The 18,739-nt window shown below is 40.3% G+C and overlaps 1 protein-coding gene across 3 annotated transcripts in view; it reads right to left on the bottom strand.

The window, feature by feature from the left end:
- Positions 1–978: 978 nt before the first annotated feature.
- LOC128418807 (protein argonaute-3) overlaps positions 979–18,739 on the bottom strand; it is a 56,303-nt gene continuing 38,542 nt past the window's right edge. For 2 of the 3 annotated variants that reach the window (XM_053398858.1, XM_053398860.1), the window contains 4 exons: positions 16,535–16,669; positions 15,623–15,724; positions 14,432–14,631; positions 979–13,205 (listed from right to left, as the gene is read on the bottom strand). In XM_053398858.1, coding sequence (XP_053254833.1) covers positions 13,097–13,205; positions 14,432–14,631; positions 15,623–15,724; positions 16,535–16,669 — 546 coding nt within the window. In that variant the 3' untranslated portion in view covers positions 979–13,096. Of the gene's footprint in view, positions 13,206–14,431; positions 14,632–15,622; positions 15,725–16,534; positions 16,670–17,404; positions 17,617–18,739 lie in introns of those variants that run through there. The other variant, XR_008331763.1, reaches the window with a different exon arrangement.

Raw genomic sequence — 18,739 nt, 5'->3', positions numbered from 1 at the left:
ATGCAAATGTCAGTCCAGGTTGTTGTTTTTTAAGTATAAAATTTTCCTTTTTTCCTCTTCTCCCTTAGCTGGAAAAATTGTCAGAGAAAATTTAGAAAACACACACACACACAAAATCACACTGACAAAAAGTTTGGCAGACTAGGTTTGTGAAGTCCCTCAGAATATCTGCTTCTGTGGCATTACAAGATTGAGACCTATGAGAACGTAAGATGCCCAAGGCCCATCTTGCCCAGCATCTTACAGTGGTCAACCAGATACTTGTGGGAAGCCTGTATGAAGGAAGAGAGTGCAACAGCACTCAGGATTCACAGCAGTGGGTATCCAGAGGCGTCCTGCCCCTGACAGTGGATTCACTAACCTCCACCCTGGAAGTTAAGACAGTTGTGGGGTGGGAAGAAATTTATGCCACTAAAAGCAACAAGGACTTGTGTGCCAATTCAAGAACGCTTGGTCCTTAAGTAGTTAAGATAGGCTTACAAGAGCCATCCTCTTCCAACGAAGTGTGTTAAGAGCCAACCCAAGTCTCGCAAAGCTGATGGATATGTAACAAAGTTGAAAATTGTAGAAGATGACAGGTTGATATTTAACCAAACTGGAAGAAAATGCAAAGATAGCTAAACTTTTGGCAAGGGCAGTAAACTTGGCGGGGGTGATGAGTGAAGGGAGCAGTGGACACGCTGCTTCTGGGTTAAAGAGTTAAGTTTCTAAAAACATACTGAAATACAGATTTGTTATATATATATGTATATATATATTTATCTATATTTTATATAAACCAACCCTCCCACCCTATCCCCAAATAGTTGCAGCTCACATTTGCAATACAAAGAGGCACACACGGTCAAGGTGGTTTAATAAGTAAAAATTGTGAAGGCTTTTACCAATGCACTTGCCATCCATCTGTCCACCTGCAGGAAGGCTAACTACAATAGTTCAGGGGCAACAAACTTGCTTGACTTCAGCATACTTTTGTTAAAGGGGGCGGGGGAGAACCTACAAGAACACCCAGAGATTTCAAACTCATCCTATGCTTCTCTCAGAAAGCAAAACGGCAGTGCCCCACAAAGCAAGAAGTCATCAGAAATTTACAACCAAGGGCCTTAAGCTGAAGTGCAGCACCAACATGTTCCTAGGAGAATGTGAAACTATAGCTGGCCTACAGCTGGATTCTTAAGAAATGTGTCCCTGCAATGGCACACAGAATAGTGTTGACATCACCAACACAATGCCCCACACAAAGGCAAAAGGGCACCTCCAATCTGCCATGCTATGCATTTCTTATAGCAGACCAACTGCTCAGTGCAGCCCCAAGCACCTGATGGACCCACAGTGAACGGAATGTCTTGAGGATGGAGCTTACATTTGTCCCCCTAACTACACACACACAATGTTAATACTATACTGTTACACAGTTTAAAGTCTGCCTTATTAAGGAAACTGCTTGAAGGGTCATTTCTCTCATGGATATATCTTCCATACAGGAATACCTTGCATAAAGCACCTGTCCCCTGTAACACGAGACCAACATGCATAGGTCCATGTGCAGATGCATGTAGAAAGGATGCAGTGATTGGCAACAGGTTCTCACTGTGTGTGGATGTGGCCAAATAGACACCCGTGTGCTTGTCACATGTAGCATACATACAATTCTCTTAGACAGAAGGTACCCATACAGTTAGCAGTCATGCATCAAAGAGCCCTGTGATCAACCTACATGTCACTGCAAGCTGCCTTCTTCCTGTCACAATGGACCATTTGTGCCAAGCATGCAGAACCGAAACCTCATCAACCCCTGTCCCTTCGTGTGGACAAACTGGAAGAGCAATCATCTAGGACAAGTCATTTTTTAACATGGTCTGCGGGGAAAACCTCAGAAAACTTGCCTGACCACATGACTGTACAATAAAACATAATTTCAGAATCCATTTTAATTTTCAATGTGTATTGGGAATAATTGACTTGTGAGAATGGTTGCTAATACATACCTTTCAGGTATGGTGAAATGGCAAAATGGCAGCTTGCTGTTTAAAACCCAACAGCCACTCCCCACAGGTAACTTAATGATTCCACATGTGCAAATAAATTCATACTCAAACAAGCCATATCCAACCTGGAGTCCAAACTCCTAGATCACGTCAAAGCTGAGCTGAGAACAAAATACAGTCTCTAACAGAGCCAATAGTCAGAAAAAATGACCCTAAAGTCCAAGCTAGAAAAACATTTTACTAGAAATATTCTACTTTAGCATGTACTGAAATCCCTTAACAATGGTCTTTCATAAACTTTGATTCAAAACATTTTTGCGATGTTTGTTTCAGTGACTTAAACTGTGATCTAATTTAGCATATCTGGCATGTGTACACAAAAGTATGCCACATTAATTTTATGTATTCTATAAACACATTTTCCCAATATTCAAAAGTAGTAAAACTAAACAATTTTAATCAGGAGGAAAAAAATCATTAACACAATTAATGTTCCTAGGGATAATCACCTGAAACAAAAACTTAATTACACTTTGAAACTAGCATTGTAATCATTCATTGTGTTGCTTATTTTATGAAACTGTATTTTGAGAAACAACACTCTCCAATACAGAGAACATTCCATGGAGAAATGTCCATGCTACATCAGATTCTAATGAGACTTTTTTGCTACTTGAAAAATGAAAAATCTATCATATCACAGGCGTCAAGAATTTCCATCAAAAAAGCTGGAGATTTGCTTCTCCTAAAATGAGATATTGAATAGGTTTGAACCCACCCACCCCTCAAACACACACTGCTGCTGGGAGGAGGAGGAACTGTCAATAGTGCTCATGATTAAAAGTGGAATAGTCTTGCCGTCTGCTGCCTGCATTTCAGAAAGTACAGCCTGAAACTTTTCTGAACAAAAAGCTCATTCCTTAAATGTAGACAAACAGATATGACTAGACACAGGCAATACAGTGAGTGAGTGAGTAAGTGAGTAAAATCTTTATGTTGCTCGTGCTCAAACCTGACATTCAGCAAGCCTCTTGGCCTCAGTGCTTAAGTCTGGAGGACCAGGATGTTGGAGATATAATAGAGGAAGGCTATATTCATGTCCTGCTTGTGAGTTTCCCTGGGGCATTTGATGGAAGTAGAATCTAAACTAAGGGGGCCTGAATCTGCTCCTGCCAAACAAGTTTTCTGTGCCTGAATTTGCTGTACAATCCATCTGAACAATTCCACTAGTATGACCCAGTGTGCCCATGGAATATGCATGTATTCTTCTCAGCCCCTGCTCCTTTCCTGCAACCAAAGTTTTCTGACTCTACAATAGCTCTCCTTCATCACCCTGCTCCACTATATTCACCACACAACATTCTTCAAATTCCTCATAATCCACCTCAAAAAAAGACTACCATCAAGCCGAGTGCACAGCAAGCACAAAGGGACCATAAACAAAGGAATCAGTAAAAATGAGCAACGTGAAAGAGAGACGACAGATTAGATCAGTTCAGGTGACTACTATGACTACATGAATTCTTAGGTAATGGACAGGAGTAACTTTAAAGTCAGTTAAACAGATATCCAAAAAATTAATGGGCAGCTATTTTAAAAAGCAACATTGTGGACTGGGTATTGGTAAACTGAGATAAATTACTTAACGCCTCACACCAAAGTCCAATGCCACTGAATTCTAAGCAGGAAAGCGGCTTGGGGATAATGCAGTTACAAAGGCACCAGTTTCTTGCTTGTCTGAAGTGCTTCCTAGTCTATGCTGTGGAGTGCAGGGAGGAAGGAAGCAAGAAACAGGTGCACTGTTCAAAGCACAGAATGGAAAGCAAGACAAGGATTTTGTCACAATAGGGAGGGTTCTATGGTTTTTCTCCTGTCAACTTCCCAGTCTGAGACCAAGAGGCCTTTAAGCTTTTTCTTAAGAGCATCATCTGTTCCAAATAAAGGATTGGCATAACGCTCTCCATTAGCTTTTGATTGGCTCTTTTGAGAAACAAATTGTGGACTGAGAACTAGTAAACTGGGAAAGTTATTTAATGTTTTGCAGCAAACTTTGAAAAGATTTAGTCCCCAAAACTATCTTGGGAAAGTAGGGTTCAGCTCCCAAAGAGCACCTCTGAGTCCAGCACACTTCTGGTAACAGAAGAAAAGATACCAGGTCAGGAGCCAAACCTTCCTGTCAGGCTTCAGTGCCAGCTCTGCAAAACTCTGCTGTATGGTTTCGGCAGCAGGTCATGTTCAAATCTGCTGCATCTGACCAGCCCAGCTAGCCTGTGCCTCTCCTCTCAACGTTGCACTTGCATTGCATCATCAATGCATATTGGAAAAGACACAGGATGTGTGTGCGCACACACATGGTAGGGCACCATGTTGGCAACCACTGGTTTATAGAGTATACATCTATGTTTATATGTGTATATAATATAGACATAAACACATTTTTACAAAATAACCTATAAATGGGGTAGCCAACATGGTGCCCTCCAGATGTGCCCTCCCATCAGTCTCAGTCAGCATGGCTACTGTCAGGGATGATGAATATTGCACTTAAACACCCTGAGGGCATGATTATAGAAGTATCCCGCACTTGTCTGGAGAGCTTGGAGTGGGTAGGAAATGATGAGTGTTTTCCTCTCTCGAAGCTGCAAATAAATTTTAAAAAAAGAGAGAACAAGACATGCGACACCTAGTAAGGTCAGGCCTAGCAAATGGTCTCCACACAACTAATGGTACAACTACTACTGAAGTTAAGCAGGTGCGGACCTGATCAGTGCTCTAGATGGAGGATGAATGAGACCCCATCTTAAGAGTGAGGCACACATATGCTTCCTCGCTTCCCCACCCCCCCACCCCCGCTAGACACGCATAATAAGCCAAACACTAAGTAGATTTCCCACTAAAGGAGAACCTGCAAAATCAGATATAAGTCACCAGGAAGAAGCAACTCCTCTAATTTAAAAAGCATAGGAAGCTATGTTGGTCCATCTAAAAAACAACAGCAACCCTCTGAAGTCCACAATTCAATAAAGGTATTAATTATTAATAATTAAGGTGTTAATTAATAATAAAATAAAAATGTGTCACTTTTTTTAGACTTTGGGGTCGGTCCCAACAAAAGTATTGCATTCAGAGGTTGCTCCATCCCCCCCCCATTCCCTACAGTCGAAAGTGCATTAGGTTTTGAAATTATTTCTATGATTTAACATTAAAAATAATAAAAGTATTAGAAAAAGTTCTGGAAGTATCTGTAAACAAATTCTGCCAGAGACCACTTGAAATGGGACAACATCTAGTCTGTTTTCATACATGGCAAAGTCAGAGGCACCTCTATGGTACTTTCACAGCACAGTCCAATGCATGTCTACTGAGAAGTAAGCACCAAATAGTGCAATGGGGTTTACTCCCAGGTAAGCACATATAGGATTGCAGCCTGTGACAATTCACCTAATTTTTTCTCTTATGGAACATTCATAGTAGGGATGGAAAATGTTCCCGAGGACACTTGGGCAGAAGACACACACACACACACATATATGTACATTAAAATTTTAATAAAAGTGCTTATAAAAATTGCAGAGGGTGAGCATAATCTGAAAAGAATCACTTTCCTTTTTCACACAGGAATAATGCATTTTAAGATTATGCATGTTATGACATGTGTGCATCAACTAAAAAAAATGCTTCTTCAGAAATATTGGTTTTACCCATATGCAAATTTAATTGATCAATTAATTGATTAATTGGCTGAAGTTGAACAATTAATAGATTAAAAGTTGACTGGGTTGCAGTTAGAGAGTTTTGCCACTGGGGTAGCATCTGCACCTCTAGAAAGCTAGTACAGTTAAAGCCAATACCACCATATCTTTGGAGGCAGCCTATTCTAATAGCAAGCCATTCTTACAAAAAAAGGTATGTACTTCAATATCCACCCTTAACTTTCCCACTGCTGTGTATTCAGTATTTTGCTCAACCCTTTTGGAATAACTAATAGTCAAGAACCCTTGTGCACATTTAAACTAGAACCATACCATATGTGCTATTAAGCTATCAGCTAGGATTGGCCACTGGGTCAAAAACAACAGAGCAATTGATTTCAGATTATATAATTCATTTTTTTTTTAAAAAAGTTAGTTAAATTACTATTAGCACAGATGCCGCAGTGCATACTGAACAATTTAATACACTGTCTTTGGATAAGGTTATTCAAGAAGGGAACTATATAAACTTATATGCGAAGATTAATGGGCAATGCACGTGTGAATTAAGGCAACCATCACTTGGAGTCACAAAAGCTTCCACACCTCTGGAGAGAGTGGTTGAGAAGGGATCATTCATCCTTAAGTATAGGCAGTCAGCATTCTGGCCAAGTAACATGGAGAAGCATGGTGTTAGCATCAGGCAGGCAGAATGTATGTGCAGGCCACAACTCCTATTCTTTCCGATAGCCTGCATCATAACAAATTAAAATAGGCTGTTGCCTAATCCAAATAACTTTTTTTTTTCTTTTTGTGCCAAAGCATTAGACTATTGTTCAAATGAACAACTGGCCTCCTCTACAATCCAGCACTGCACTGAGAGTTCCAGGATGCCGAAGACAGATATGAAAGTAGGTTTGGATGAGATTATCCTTTGCCCTCGCAGTTCCCCTGAAACCCTGGATTGCAAAGTTATAGCAAGAACATTATTGTAAAGACAAAGCCTGATAAACTCTTCCATAAAAATGGCAGCCAATAGTCAGGAAAAAGAGATGATGGCACATAAACTACAGAGGTGACCAATAATCTAACCACAAAGGGACACAAATTTTCCTTGAAAAATATTCTATTGGTACCATTAAGACCATAACTGGATTTTTTTGCAGGTGTGTGCAAGTAGTTTTACAGTGTAATCACTACAACTTTGTTATTATTACTTTTACAGCATTTTGCTGCTACAGAGGTGCAGTGTTTATTAGTTTTTTCCTGACTGATAAAAAGCTTAAAGACAAGACTGGCTGTACAGCACTTTTCTTTTAAAAAAGTTTTTTTTTTTTAAATTTCGGGGCAGCAGACCTGCTCAGCACCAAAAGGCCATGCTGCAAATTTTTGCCATCAACATTTGCCATTGCAACCATGAGGACTAGGGCTCTGCTTTTTACAAAAGGTCTACAGTTAAAGCTGGGATTTTCAGAATTTTAACAACTTTAAAGATACACATATAGCTTCAGGGGCACATGCTGCTTACCACAATTTCATAGTTTGTGGCCTCTGAATAAACATTTAGTGCTTACAAGTGTCCTGGGCTACTTGCCCTAAAAACCCTAAAGTGTCTTAGATCCACACAGTGGATTTTAATCAAGTTATCAGTACCATTATTTTCCCCAAATATAGTATGGTCCACTCTTATCTTGGTCCTGATTATTTTGGGGTGGGGTACTACATAGTACTCAACACTACAAGTGGTATCATCAAGAACTTGGCGTGTTTTCACTAAATGCTTCTATCCCCCCATCACCCAGCAATATACAGCTTCAGAAAGAAAGAAAAATCTACAGCACCATCTTCTAAAAAGGCACTTTGAGGACTGTCTTGCTTTGAATGAATAAAACCCTCCAAGTTTCAGATGGCAGAGCTACTTCATTTTTAAATAGGTCTTTATAGTTACATACCTGCCAGAGGTAATTCAGACACAATTTTAATATGGAAATGGGACTGAAAGATGCTAGACATGATTCTCGTCTTTCAACATTTTACCTCCTGCAGAGTCAATCCTTCAGTTTAATTTTTCAAACTGTTCTCCAGTTCCCACTCCAGGGTCTTTGTTCCTCATTCCCCAGTGGTTACTTAGTCATAACCTCTTTATCAGCAAAGCCAAGGTTACAGAGAATAAACTGGCAAGTCATAAAGGAGGGTCTGGCATCTAACAGCTTTGTCTCTCATCATAGTGAAATCCAAGCATTTGTAAATATGATAATTAACAAGCAGGTATTAGCAGACCTGCACATTCCCCAGGAGTTGTTTAGCTTTCCAAAAAACATAAGGGTCAAGTACATCAGAGGATAACTTGAAGCTGAGCATGTCTTAATAGACGTTGCTGTGCTTGAGGCAATAGTGAAAGCTCTGCCTGGTGTTTAACCCATGATGGCCATTTTCTATATGCCAGACAATGCTTGAGGTTCCATTCACCACAAGCTCAATATGCATGGACAAACTGCCCTAAAGTGAAAAGGATGGGAAGTGGAAGTTGATTAAAAAGATATGTCCTGCTCCCACTTTGCAGACACACAAACAACTCTTCCAGTTGAAAAGGTAATTGTTCTATCAGTTCATAGCACTAAAAATCCATTCAATGAATCACTTACCTACCAAGTGGGAAAATCTGACAGATTCAGGGTGTTGCCATCATCAAAAACAGCTAGCAGAAAAGCTATACAACAGGAAGGTTACATGGGTGGTTAATAAGTCACAATAATTTGCATAGGGGAACACACAGAGTCAAAGGATATCTACAAGCAGATAGACTTTCAGTCTTGCAGAAATATCCCAAAGGAAGCTTTGGGAAGCACCCTTGCCATTATTTTTAACATTTTTCATCTAACACTCCTGAGATCTTTACGTTCTAACACAGTCTCACACACATATGTGTGAAAGACCCCACAGAATGAACCTTTCGGTCCGATGTCTTTTAATAATGCCCCTCTTAGCAGCTGTTGCTTAGATGACGAAGGTTAGCCAGTAGGACTCTAATGCTTTGTACTACTAGGGTTGCCCAAAAGTCATCAATTCTGCCTTTGGAAATCCAGCCCTAGCACTACTGACTTGCTGAAATTAATGGGAATTGTACCTGACAGAGAGCAAGCCCAATGGCACAAAAGAAAAGTCCCTACCTACAGAGGGGCACATTCTGTTAGCTCAGCTTTATTCAGCCTGAAGCTGATGGAAGTTGTAGTTCAAAACATATGGAGAACAATGCACTGTGTTTTCATGGTGGACAGAACTCAGCACCAAGCAACTCTCAGGTATGGAGTGGTGATGGAGAGAGGACAGTGGCTCTTGCAAGTACAAGTGAGAAATAGGACAACCGGGGTGGGGGGAGTTACAGCAACCATCCTAGGCAGGAATACGCATACTGAACAAAGAACAAGGCCAAGCTGGGTGCACAAAACCATTAAACCTACACTTTTGTACCTATATAGGCTGAACAGACAGCTGTCTCGGCTGTACAGGCGGAAATTTTCATGAAAGCACATTAAAATTCAAGAAAGCTTTTTTAGAAAACAAAAACAGAGAGCATGTACAAAAATAAAAGTCCATATAATCTTGTGAAAAATATACTGGGAACTGCCACCACAGATGAGGTACCGTTTATTTCCTCCCATCCCCACCTCCACCCATCCACTGCAAACGTCAAAATATATCTTAAGTCTTTCAAAACAAAGGAAGAATATCTGGCTATTTTATAATCTTGGTTAAGACAGCACCCTTTGATATATCACACTGTTAAAATTGCTTTTGAAACAACAAAAATCAGAATACTACTTCTTAAATTGGATTCCTGTTCACCTGCCCTTTTTCCTTAGTGCAGTAATTGCCCACCTCCATTTAAATAAATATAGCAGCTACAGTACTGTAGTACAGGTGGCCTTCAATGCCAGTACATTGATATTGGCCTGGCTCGCAGATAATACTAAGTCATTGTTTATTAACCCATAGTTTGTTGTTTGAGCCTCCAAACCCTGCCATCAACCCAACTACAGTTTGTTTAGCGCCTAACCACAACCTGAAGTCATGATTTTTTTTGTTGGCTTACAAACCTTCGTTTGTTTTAACTATGGCTTGCTGTTACACCCAAACCCTTCACCCTTCCTTAAACATTTATTTGGCCACCCCACCCTCTCACTAAGCTACATAGGCACAAACCAAGAGCAGCTGGAAAACCCAAAGCAACTTTGAAGAAACAAGTTATGGTTTGTTGATCGTCTATGAGACAACCGGTGGTTAACTTGTGGTTTGTTAATCAAACCATGGCTTAGCATTTAGGTGTGAACCAGGCCAGTGTATTACAAATTTTATCGGCACTTGACAAAGACAGTTTCAAAATTAAAATATATTCCGGTTTGTTTTTAAGTTACCATCTCCTCTCCACATGAAAATCAATCACACTAGCACTGTGTACAAGTATTTTAAAGGTGCTTCTCTGTTGGGCTCTAAATCATTTTCACTTTGGAAGGATGAAGGTGATGGCTGCAGCAAAGGAGGCTTTAGAGCCACCATTCTAGGGACAGGTCAGGAAATAAATATTATAGTGCATCTTGGTATAAACAGCTAGAAGGTCTTTAAAAAGGGGGGGGGCAGAGGTCCCAATGTTCCACAACTCACTTTTAAAATCTCAATTGTGAAACACTGAGTAAGAATTCCCACTGGAGCCTTTTAAAGTGACAATCCTTGGAAGAGAAAAAACTTAACATTAATATTAGTGAAGATTTGTTGTGATGCACCCATATTAGAACCGTTAAACTTGACCTCAAGCTCCAGGGAAATTTACTAGGCTACCCTGACAACAAGTGATGTATGTTCTCTTTAGGCAGGGGGGTGAAGGACAGAGGAGGTGAAGTCTGAGTCCATTGGCCACATCATGGGGCCTAAGCAGGCTGGTTTTGAATTCCCCGCAGTCATTTCATGCTAGGAATTCAAGCATAAGTACAGTGCATGAAGTATCCTCAGCTAGGAAACTTCCAGAGATTGAAGCATGAAAACAGCCACTTGCAATTCAATTCATTAAGAACTCTTTTGGTTCTAGCAGTTTCCCCTTTCATCTTAGTGCACACTTCTTCCCAACCCCCTAAGGCAAGCTGCTCCCCATCACAATTATTTCAAGTGCACTTTGATTCTTGCCCCCAAGAGGTTAAGTGTGCATTGTACCATTTTGCTGAAACTGGGAGTAAACTTCACTAGATCACAAGTGCAGTAAAGCATTTTGAGACACCATGAACAGCAGCATATGCCTGCACAAGAAAGCATATAAAACACAGTACTTAAGTTTTCTAGTGGGGGTGGGGTGGGGAGAGAAGAAATAGGAAAGGTTCAGGCCTGTTGGAGCAAAATGGGCTCAGATTTTTCAGCTGAAAATACAGTAAATTGGCAAATATAGTGGGTCACTTTGAAGACAGCACAATATAAGAAAGATGCTTCAACCAGTGAAATGGTTTTCATGTGGAGAACGGTTTGTTTGTTTGTTTCAGCAGGGCTGGGTTACTAGCAATGCCCATATGAACCATCTGCAGTATATATCTATGCATATATACTATAAAACCAGTGCAAAAAAAGCAGTCACAAATGCAGTTCATGTGTTTACAAAGTGCAAAACGCCCCTGAATCCCTGCTACTGAGTTCAATGCTCATCTTCATCATCTTGTAAAATACTTTGCTTCAGCTTCAAAGTGGAATGAAAAGAGGCCCATTCATCTGATTCACATTTCAGTGATCTCACTTAAGTGTATCCCAGCCCTCTGTAGCTTTATTTGTAAAATGAAATGAAGCACTCAGTTTCAAAAGGAAAGTCTACATGATCAAAAACTGCTTTTAAAAAATCTTCATGCCCCCTTTTAGACTTTTGCTCAATGTCATCTGGACAGATCTAAAAACCTGAATTTCTTCTGTGCTGGGAAAAACCATGCCCTCCAACCCCAGGGTGCAGCAGAGCAAAAATCCTGCATTACTAGACAGTATTAAAGCTTGTAGTCTGCTAGCAGCATGAAAGGGTTTGCCTTTTTATGCATTAAAAAAGGGAATCCTCCCTATTACAAGACTTTCCTTTCAAAATTAAGGCTAACTTTGTCCTTTTAAGTGCACGAACATGTCCATTCTCCCACTAGCAGTGGTGCAAAATGCTGCTGTTTGTGCACAGCAAAAATGGACAGATTTTTCTCCTTTGCAAAGGCTTATTGCACTAAAAGATAGCAAAAACATTGTCAGTTCTCTAAAACAAAATAGTTATGTTTCTAAACATTAAAACTGATGTCGCCAATACACTGACTTAAATTAAAGCATTATTATTACTCTAATAAATATAAAAGAAAAAAGGAAGCTAAACCTCAAAGTACACGTATATATAGATATATATATGCAATCACATTAAAGTGAGAGGCAGCGAGTCAACTAATATATATTTTTTCATTTTTAAAAAAGAGAGACCTCAACTTAGTGTCTGTACTTGAATGGATATTACACGTCACCCTGGCAAAACAGGGGAGGAGATCTGCTGTCACAAGAAGCTCAGAAGGTATACACATGGCACACAAGATGTAAAATTAGCTGAAACTTCTGGACAAGGAGAAAGCGGCAGCTTCATTAATCTCATCAGGTTGTATCGCTACTGCCAGCATCAACGTTTATGGTTAACTTAGTTATGGTACAGAAATAGACTTGAGTGGAGCAACTCCAAGCAATGAAGACAGACACAAAAGGCAGCAGTTGGCTAAACCACACTGGGATCAATGGATCTGCAAATGCACTATACACACAGCCTTTCCCACAACATACTCTGTGGAGTTGCTCACTCAAACATACAAACACACTTGCTATGGTCACATTCAAGTGCTGACAGCCATTGAGGGGAAGCCACCGGCTACCCTCGTAGGGGTACCCAAAGGATAAAAACATTTTTGCACATTCTCTACTTCACTTCACTTGCCCACCCCAACAATCACTTTTTTGATTGCTCCTGTAAGTTTTAATACCGTAATAATTGTTTCTTTTTTGCAGAAAGAGTTGTGCTGCTGAGCAACTTGAGGTAAAGGCATAAAAAAGGGTTAGACTACAAGAAAAAACACACACAAAGGAAAAGACAACAACGATGACGGCAGCACTTCCCATTGGAGGCTGCTTCAAAAGCAGTTGGCTGGTTTCATATTGCATAATAAGTGCCGTGTTCTCGGTGAAGTAAACAATCTTCCTTGTGTCAAAACAAGGATAAGGCCCATGCCCCCTCCCATAGGATCAGTTTCAGCAGTGGCAGAGGTATCCCCCTCCCCAATGAACTGACCCTTCTTTAAACATACACTGTATGTGGCTAATTTCTGCAGTTCTTCCTTTCGTGAATAGGCTCCGGTCTCACTGATATTTTTTTTATAGCTAAGCAAAGTACATGGTGCGTAAGGTGTCTTGGTGAATCTGTACAGCCTTCGCAAGGGCTTGGGGATCTCTCCCATTGCTCTGTCCTGAAACATGGCTTCCTTCAGCACTGCAATAGCGGGGGAAAGAGAGAAGAATTAGCAAACACCTTTGGGCCCAAGTAGCAAAAGTCACGCTCCCTTCTTATATTTTTAAGCAACTAAGCTGTAAAAAACAATTCCAATTTCTGCACTGAGCAGCCATTAGTACAGCCTTGGGCTAATTCCTTTGCTTCTGAACATCAACCAGGAAAAGAGCTTTAAGAAAGCTGTATTCCATGTTCTTTTCAGCTCTCAAAAACAATACATTACACTAATGCAGCACATGGATGAACTTCAGTACTAGATGCATGGTCCCCACCACCAATTATCAGTATAGAACAAGTCACTGGAACACATATTCCAAACACTTCTATGGGCAAATTCACACACTCATTTAAAATGGCTAGCCATAGACATCATGGGAAAGCTTGAAGAAACTAGCCTGCAACATGTACAATCAAATGTGTGATGTAGTGGTTAGCATGAACAATGTGCTATCTTTTCTCACAAACACATACTTAAAGCACAATGGACTGTTGCAAATAATTTGTGCACCCAATTGCACCTAATAAAAGATTAAAGTTGTGGGTAACCATCTATGGGAATCCACGGTTCCCCACCACACCCACAGGGCAACCTTCTATAATGAATGAATGAATGAATGAGCTGTATGGGAACACTGCAGGAACTCTGCGTCATATTTATAACAGTGCTAGATTTATAAAGGATAGATTGGCAATCATGACAACTTTACCTCAATGGACCTCATCGCTAACTGGCTTGCCTGCTGCCATTTCTGTAGAACTCTGTACACATTTAATCATGCACATTTGATGGTTTGCTAGTTGAGGTGGGAGAGACAGGGCAATGCCCAAAGGGGTCTAATTATGCATGTGGTCTCCATGGAGCATGCACACACCCCTACTTACCTCTCAAAATCCAATCAGGGTTGCACAAAAAAGTGAAGTTAATGGATCATTCTTGTAAGCTAACTCTGACTATACTCAGTGGTTTCATATGCAGCAGTACGAAACAATGTGCTAGGACTGAGCTAAACAACCAGGCACCCTAGTGCACATGTGTTGACTATACTGTTTAAACATGTGAAAATGATGCTGCTGACCTTTACTAAAAAAAAAAAATCAAGTTTGGAACAAGTCTGCAATGAGATCAAATGCCATACTTTAACATAAAAAATTATGGCAACTAGCCCAGAGGTCGGAGAAGCCAAGTCATCTGGCAACACTACTCTTACCTGTCATGTTCTTTGTCTACAAGGTGATATCTTGCTCTGAATGCCACCAGGTGAGCATAATACGCTGGTGCAGGTATAGACACGGATCGTGTGCAGCGCACATAGGTGTGGCAGAGCTGGTAAGTTAGCAGCTGAAGTTCGTCTGCAGTAAAACAGTTATCATCCCACAATACATGATAATGTGAAGGACGGCTGGTACCCTAGGGAGAATGAAACATCAGTTCAAATGCCCAATTAACTTTCTGCATCACATTTCTATAAAAATTAAACTGAATAGCAAATGTTTTTGTATGCCAAGGATATTGACTGTGTTCCTGAGAATACAGTTCTTATTAACGTGAAAAGGGGATTCCATGTTGCTGTAGCCCGACCCTTGCACACTCTTGGCACTGCAGCACATTAGCATCCTGCAGAACACCACCACAGTCCTATCCTGTCACTTATTTCAAATGAACACTTCCAAGTGCTAAAATATAGGGTTGTATCATTCACCAGTGCAACGGCTCTTGTGCGACTGGACATGAGAGTTTTAATGCTGCACAACAGGAAAACCAATGCAACAGTTGTGTTAACAACAAACTTACCAGTAACCTGTTTATGCATTCTCTGGTGCAACAATGATCCACTGGCACAAAGCTTTTCACCAGCAGATCAAGACAAGTGACTTGCTGCTACATTGGATACAGCCCATAACCAGAGGCTGAATATAGTTTTAAGGAGCCCTTGGCGTAACTAAACAAATTTACTTTGTAAGAGCTTGATGCCAAGCTGCTTCAGTTTCAAATTTATGAAACACAGCAATTACGTTTTTCTGCAGCTTCCGAAAGGTATATGGGTGAATACAAGCACGGAACAGCAAATGCTGGAGCCATAGCAGAGCTTCCAGGGGACAATTCCTAACACATTTTCTGCCTTCAGATGTCACAGAAAAGATTTAGTGTGTGAGCCAAACATTTTGAGAATACATTCCTGGCTAATATGACATTTTTGTTCCATGGCAAATCTAAAGGGTACAAACTTGAAAAAAAAGCTCAAGTCATAAAAAGCTTGCTTTAAGTCAGCCTTGGTTGTTTTAAAAAACTGGTTTAAATAGAAAGCACCCTGCAGATTCACTTATATTACCACTCATGTCTGCTCACGAATGATAGCAAACCCAGACTGAGTCAAGTAGGTTTGTGCTTTAGTTCCTACCTGTATTCCTGCATGGCTACAGAGGTAAAAATCAAATTCATAAGGATGTGTGATATCCGTATCTACAGTTGTTCCAGCTGGGATGTTCCCACTTCTTCCAACCTAGAAAAGAATGCATTTCCACAGGAGAGGAACAAAAATGTTAGCTTGATAATTATGCAATGAACACATGATATAAAATACTGAAAAATCTGCTTTTATTTGTTTCAACTTTGAACATCAGCTTCTAGTTTTTGTGCATGAAAGCAAGTCCAGAACTGGGCTGCTGACACCAGGCTTGTAACCTGATGGTGCAAAGAGGCTGGCAGCTGGAATAAAGTCTGTTGTTAACATAGAGGTGAGGTTCACAACAAAATGAAGTTGAAATGCCATTTTTTATCAGTCAATTTTGCTTGCCTTTGAAACTGAACAGTAAACTTGGAGGAATAGAAACATATAGCTTTCTACCAGACCAGACCCATAGGCCCATCTAGCCTGATATCTAGATACTAAGCAGATTGTCAAGGTCTCGTACAGGGGCTTTAGTAAGCCCTGCTGCTGAAGATGTTTTTCACTGGAATGACTGAACTGGGGACCTTCTGCAAGCAAAGTTGTTACTCTGCCATGGTGCTATGGCTCCTCATTGAAGCATTTACAAAGTGGAGGAATTAAGCTGTTGTACCATGCTATGAATCAGAACATCCTCCATTGAAATTTTGCCTCTACCATCATTTGTCAGCCTCTCAATTCCATCTACGACGGGGGAAATCATAATGGGCTATCTTATAGGACTGTTGTAAGGATTACAACAAGATGATTCATCTGAAGTGCTGTGAAAGTTCTAAATCACTATATACATGCTAATAATGATAGATTACACTTTCTTCAGTCATCCACTTGGAAGCAACTACACTGAAATTAGACAAGTCTTACCCTTTCTGTCCGATCAGCACAAAACAGCCTTGTATGATGCCTCTTCTGAACAACAATATATGTTATGCCAGGCTGGTAATCCTTTTCGAGACTGATACAGGCCTCTCTAATTGCTAGCAGCTCATAATACAACACCTATAGTGCAGATACAGAATGGTTAGCTTACTCTCAAATAGAAAATAAAACAGGACACTTAAATCAAATTCTTATGTGAAAAGAAACCAAGATCACAAAGAAAACGGCAACAAATGAGTGGACAGAAAACCTCTCAGAATTTGCTCTAGTAGCAAAACTGATATATTTAAGAAGAAAAGGGGAAAGGTAACAGCAAGACAACTTTATGGCACACTGCAAGCCTTTTACTGAACATTCTAGAAAAAACTCATTGCTTCACCAATCTTAATGTTTTGAGGTATAAAGGTATGGACATTATACTAATTTATGTTATTTTAATTTAAAAATATGAAATCAGAAATTTGTTTCTTGAAACATTAGTAGTCAATGGGTACACTTCAAATTCCTGATCCTTGTTTATTTGTTGTATAGGTGGATGCTGCTAGTATTCTCCCCCCCTGCCCCCGAGTCTTCATGACAAATTAACAATTAAAAAAAATACACACACTACTTAATTCTATTGCAGAGACACACAAATATATTTGAAGTGTGTCTAACCTTTAAGTCTACTAAAATGTAGAAGACACTATAGTATTTGCTGGTTTAGAACTTCCAAGGTCTATGTATAGCAGAACTGCAAAACAGACAATATAGATTTATACAGATTTGGGCTGGACTTGCAGTTCAGTCTGGAAGCTAGCATCCTGGTGCAGTTATTAGAACAAGTGTGTTTAAACAATCAGTATCAAGTCCCACCCATGCGACAGGTCATGTATTTGATATGGTGCTTTGTGCTGGGTAGAAGGAGGGCGATCTCATTGTGGGGAACTTAATGTAGTTCCATTGTTGTGGATGGATCACTACTTGGTCCTGACACATCAGGGACATAATAGAAACGTCCTGCTGCCAAGCTGACAGCTCCTCTGCTGGCATGGAGAATGAGGGTCTTGAGGAAGGAGAGCATCTTTCTGAGGAAGAGGAAAACACTCCTTTACAAAGGAAGTATTCCTTGGGTGACAAATAAACATCTTCTTGAGCAGAGACTATGCCTCTAGGGCTCCTTGTAATGGTCAATTTGATAATTAGGCATACAGAGAGATGGGTTTTGGTGGGTGCATTTAATACATATCAAAGGTTGCAGGCATCACATATTGGCTAGATAGGCTGGGTGGTGCATTGTAGTGGTATTGTAGTGCATACTAGCAGCAATGACAATGGGAAATGCAGAAGTGAAGTTTTGCAAGTAAGTTTACGTTGTTAGGTAAGGTGATGCAACCTGCAACCCCTAATGTAGAATTCTCACAAATGCTACCTATTTCATGTGCAAGACCACTGGACATGGGGTGTTAAGGAGTCTCAATATATGAGTGGAATGACGTCAGAAGGTGGGGTTTAGATTTGTTAGACACTGAGAAACATTTTGTGAAAAGCCAATTGGCAGGAGGGTCAGGCCAGACACAATCAAGAAACTCACATGGTGCATAATTAATTTACTGCCATAAGAGGTGATGATGGCCAGCATCAAGAACAATTTTAAAATGGGATTAGATAGATTCACAGAGGACAGATCTACTAATTAGTGCTAATGATAGTATATGCGACCTCCAGGTTACCCTTTGAACACCAGTTGCTAAGGGGACTGTTGCCTTCAGGCTCTACTTGCAGGCTTCCCAGAGTAACCGTGTGTGTGTGTGTGTGTGTGTGTGTGTGTGTGTGTGTGTACAAGTCCTGGGTTGATCTTTGGAAAGAATAAATGGCCCGGTGACTGGCATGATTTCCCAAGGAGCCGAGGGCAATAAAGGGAGAAGGGAGATGGACCTGGAAGGGTCAGAAGACCTGTAACCAGTTCAACCAAAAATGTCAGAACATATTATAGCTATTTAAAATATCTAAAGTGGTGTTTATTATTTATTAAGTTTATATACAGTCCTTCATGTAAGGATCAAAGGGCAGTTTACAGTACACAATACTAAAATATTTAACAAACAAAACACAATCCCCACCCCCTGGCAGTTTTAAAAGTAATATGTTGTTTAATTAGCCAAAGGCCTGGGAAAAGAGGAGTGTTTTCATCTGGAGCCTAATGAAAAC

This window comes from Podarcis raffonei, chromosome 8, assembly GCF_027172205.1.
Source record: "Podarcis raffonei isolate rPodRaf1 chromosome 8, rPodRaf1.pri, whole genome shotgun sequence".
Taxonomy (NCBI): Eukaryota; Metazoa; Chordata; class Lepidosauria; order Squamata; family Lacertidae; genus Podarcis; species Podarcis raffonei.
This window is presented reverse-complemented; position numbering and strand designations above follow the sequence as displayed.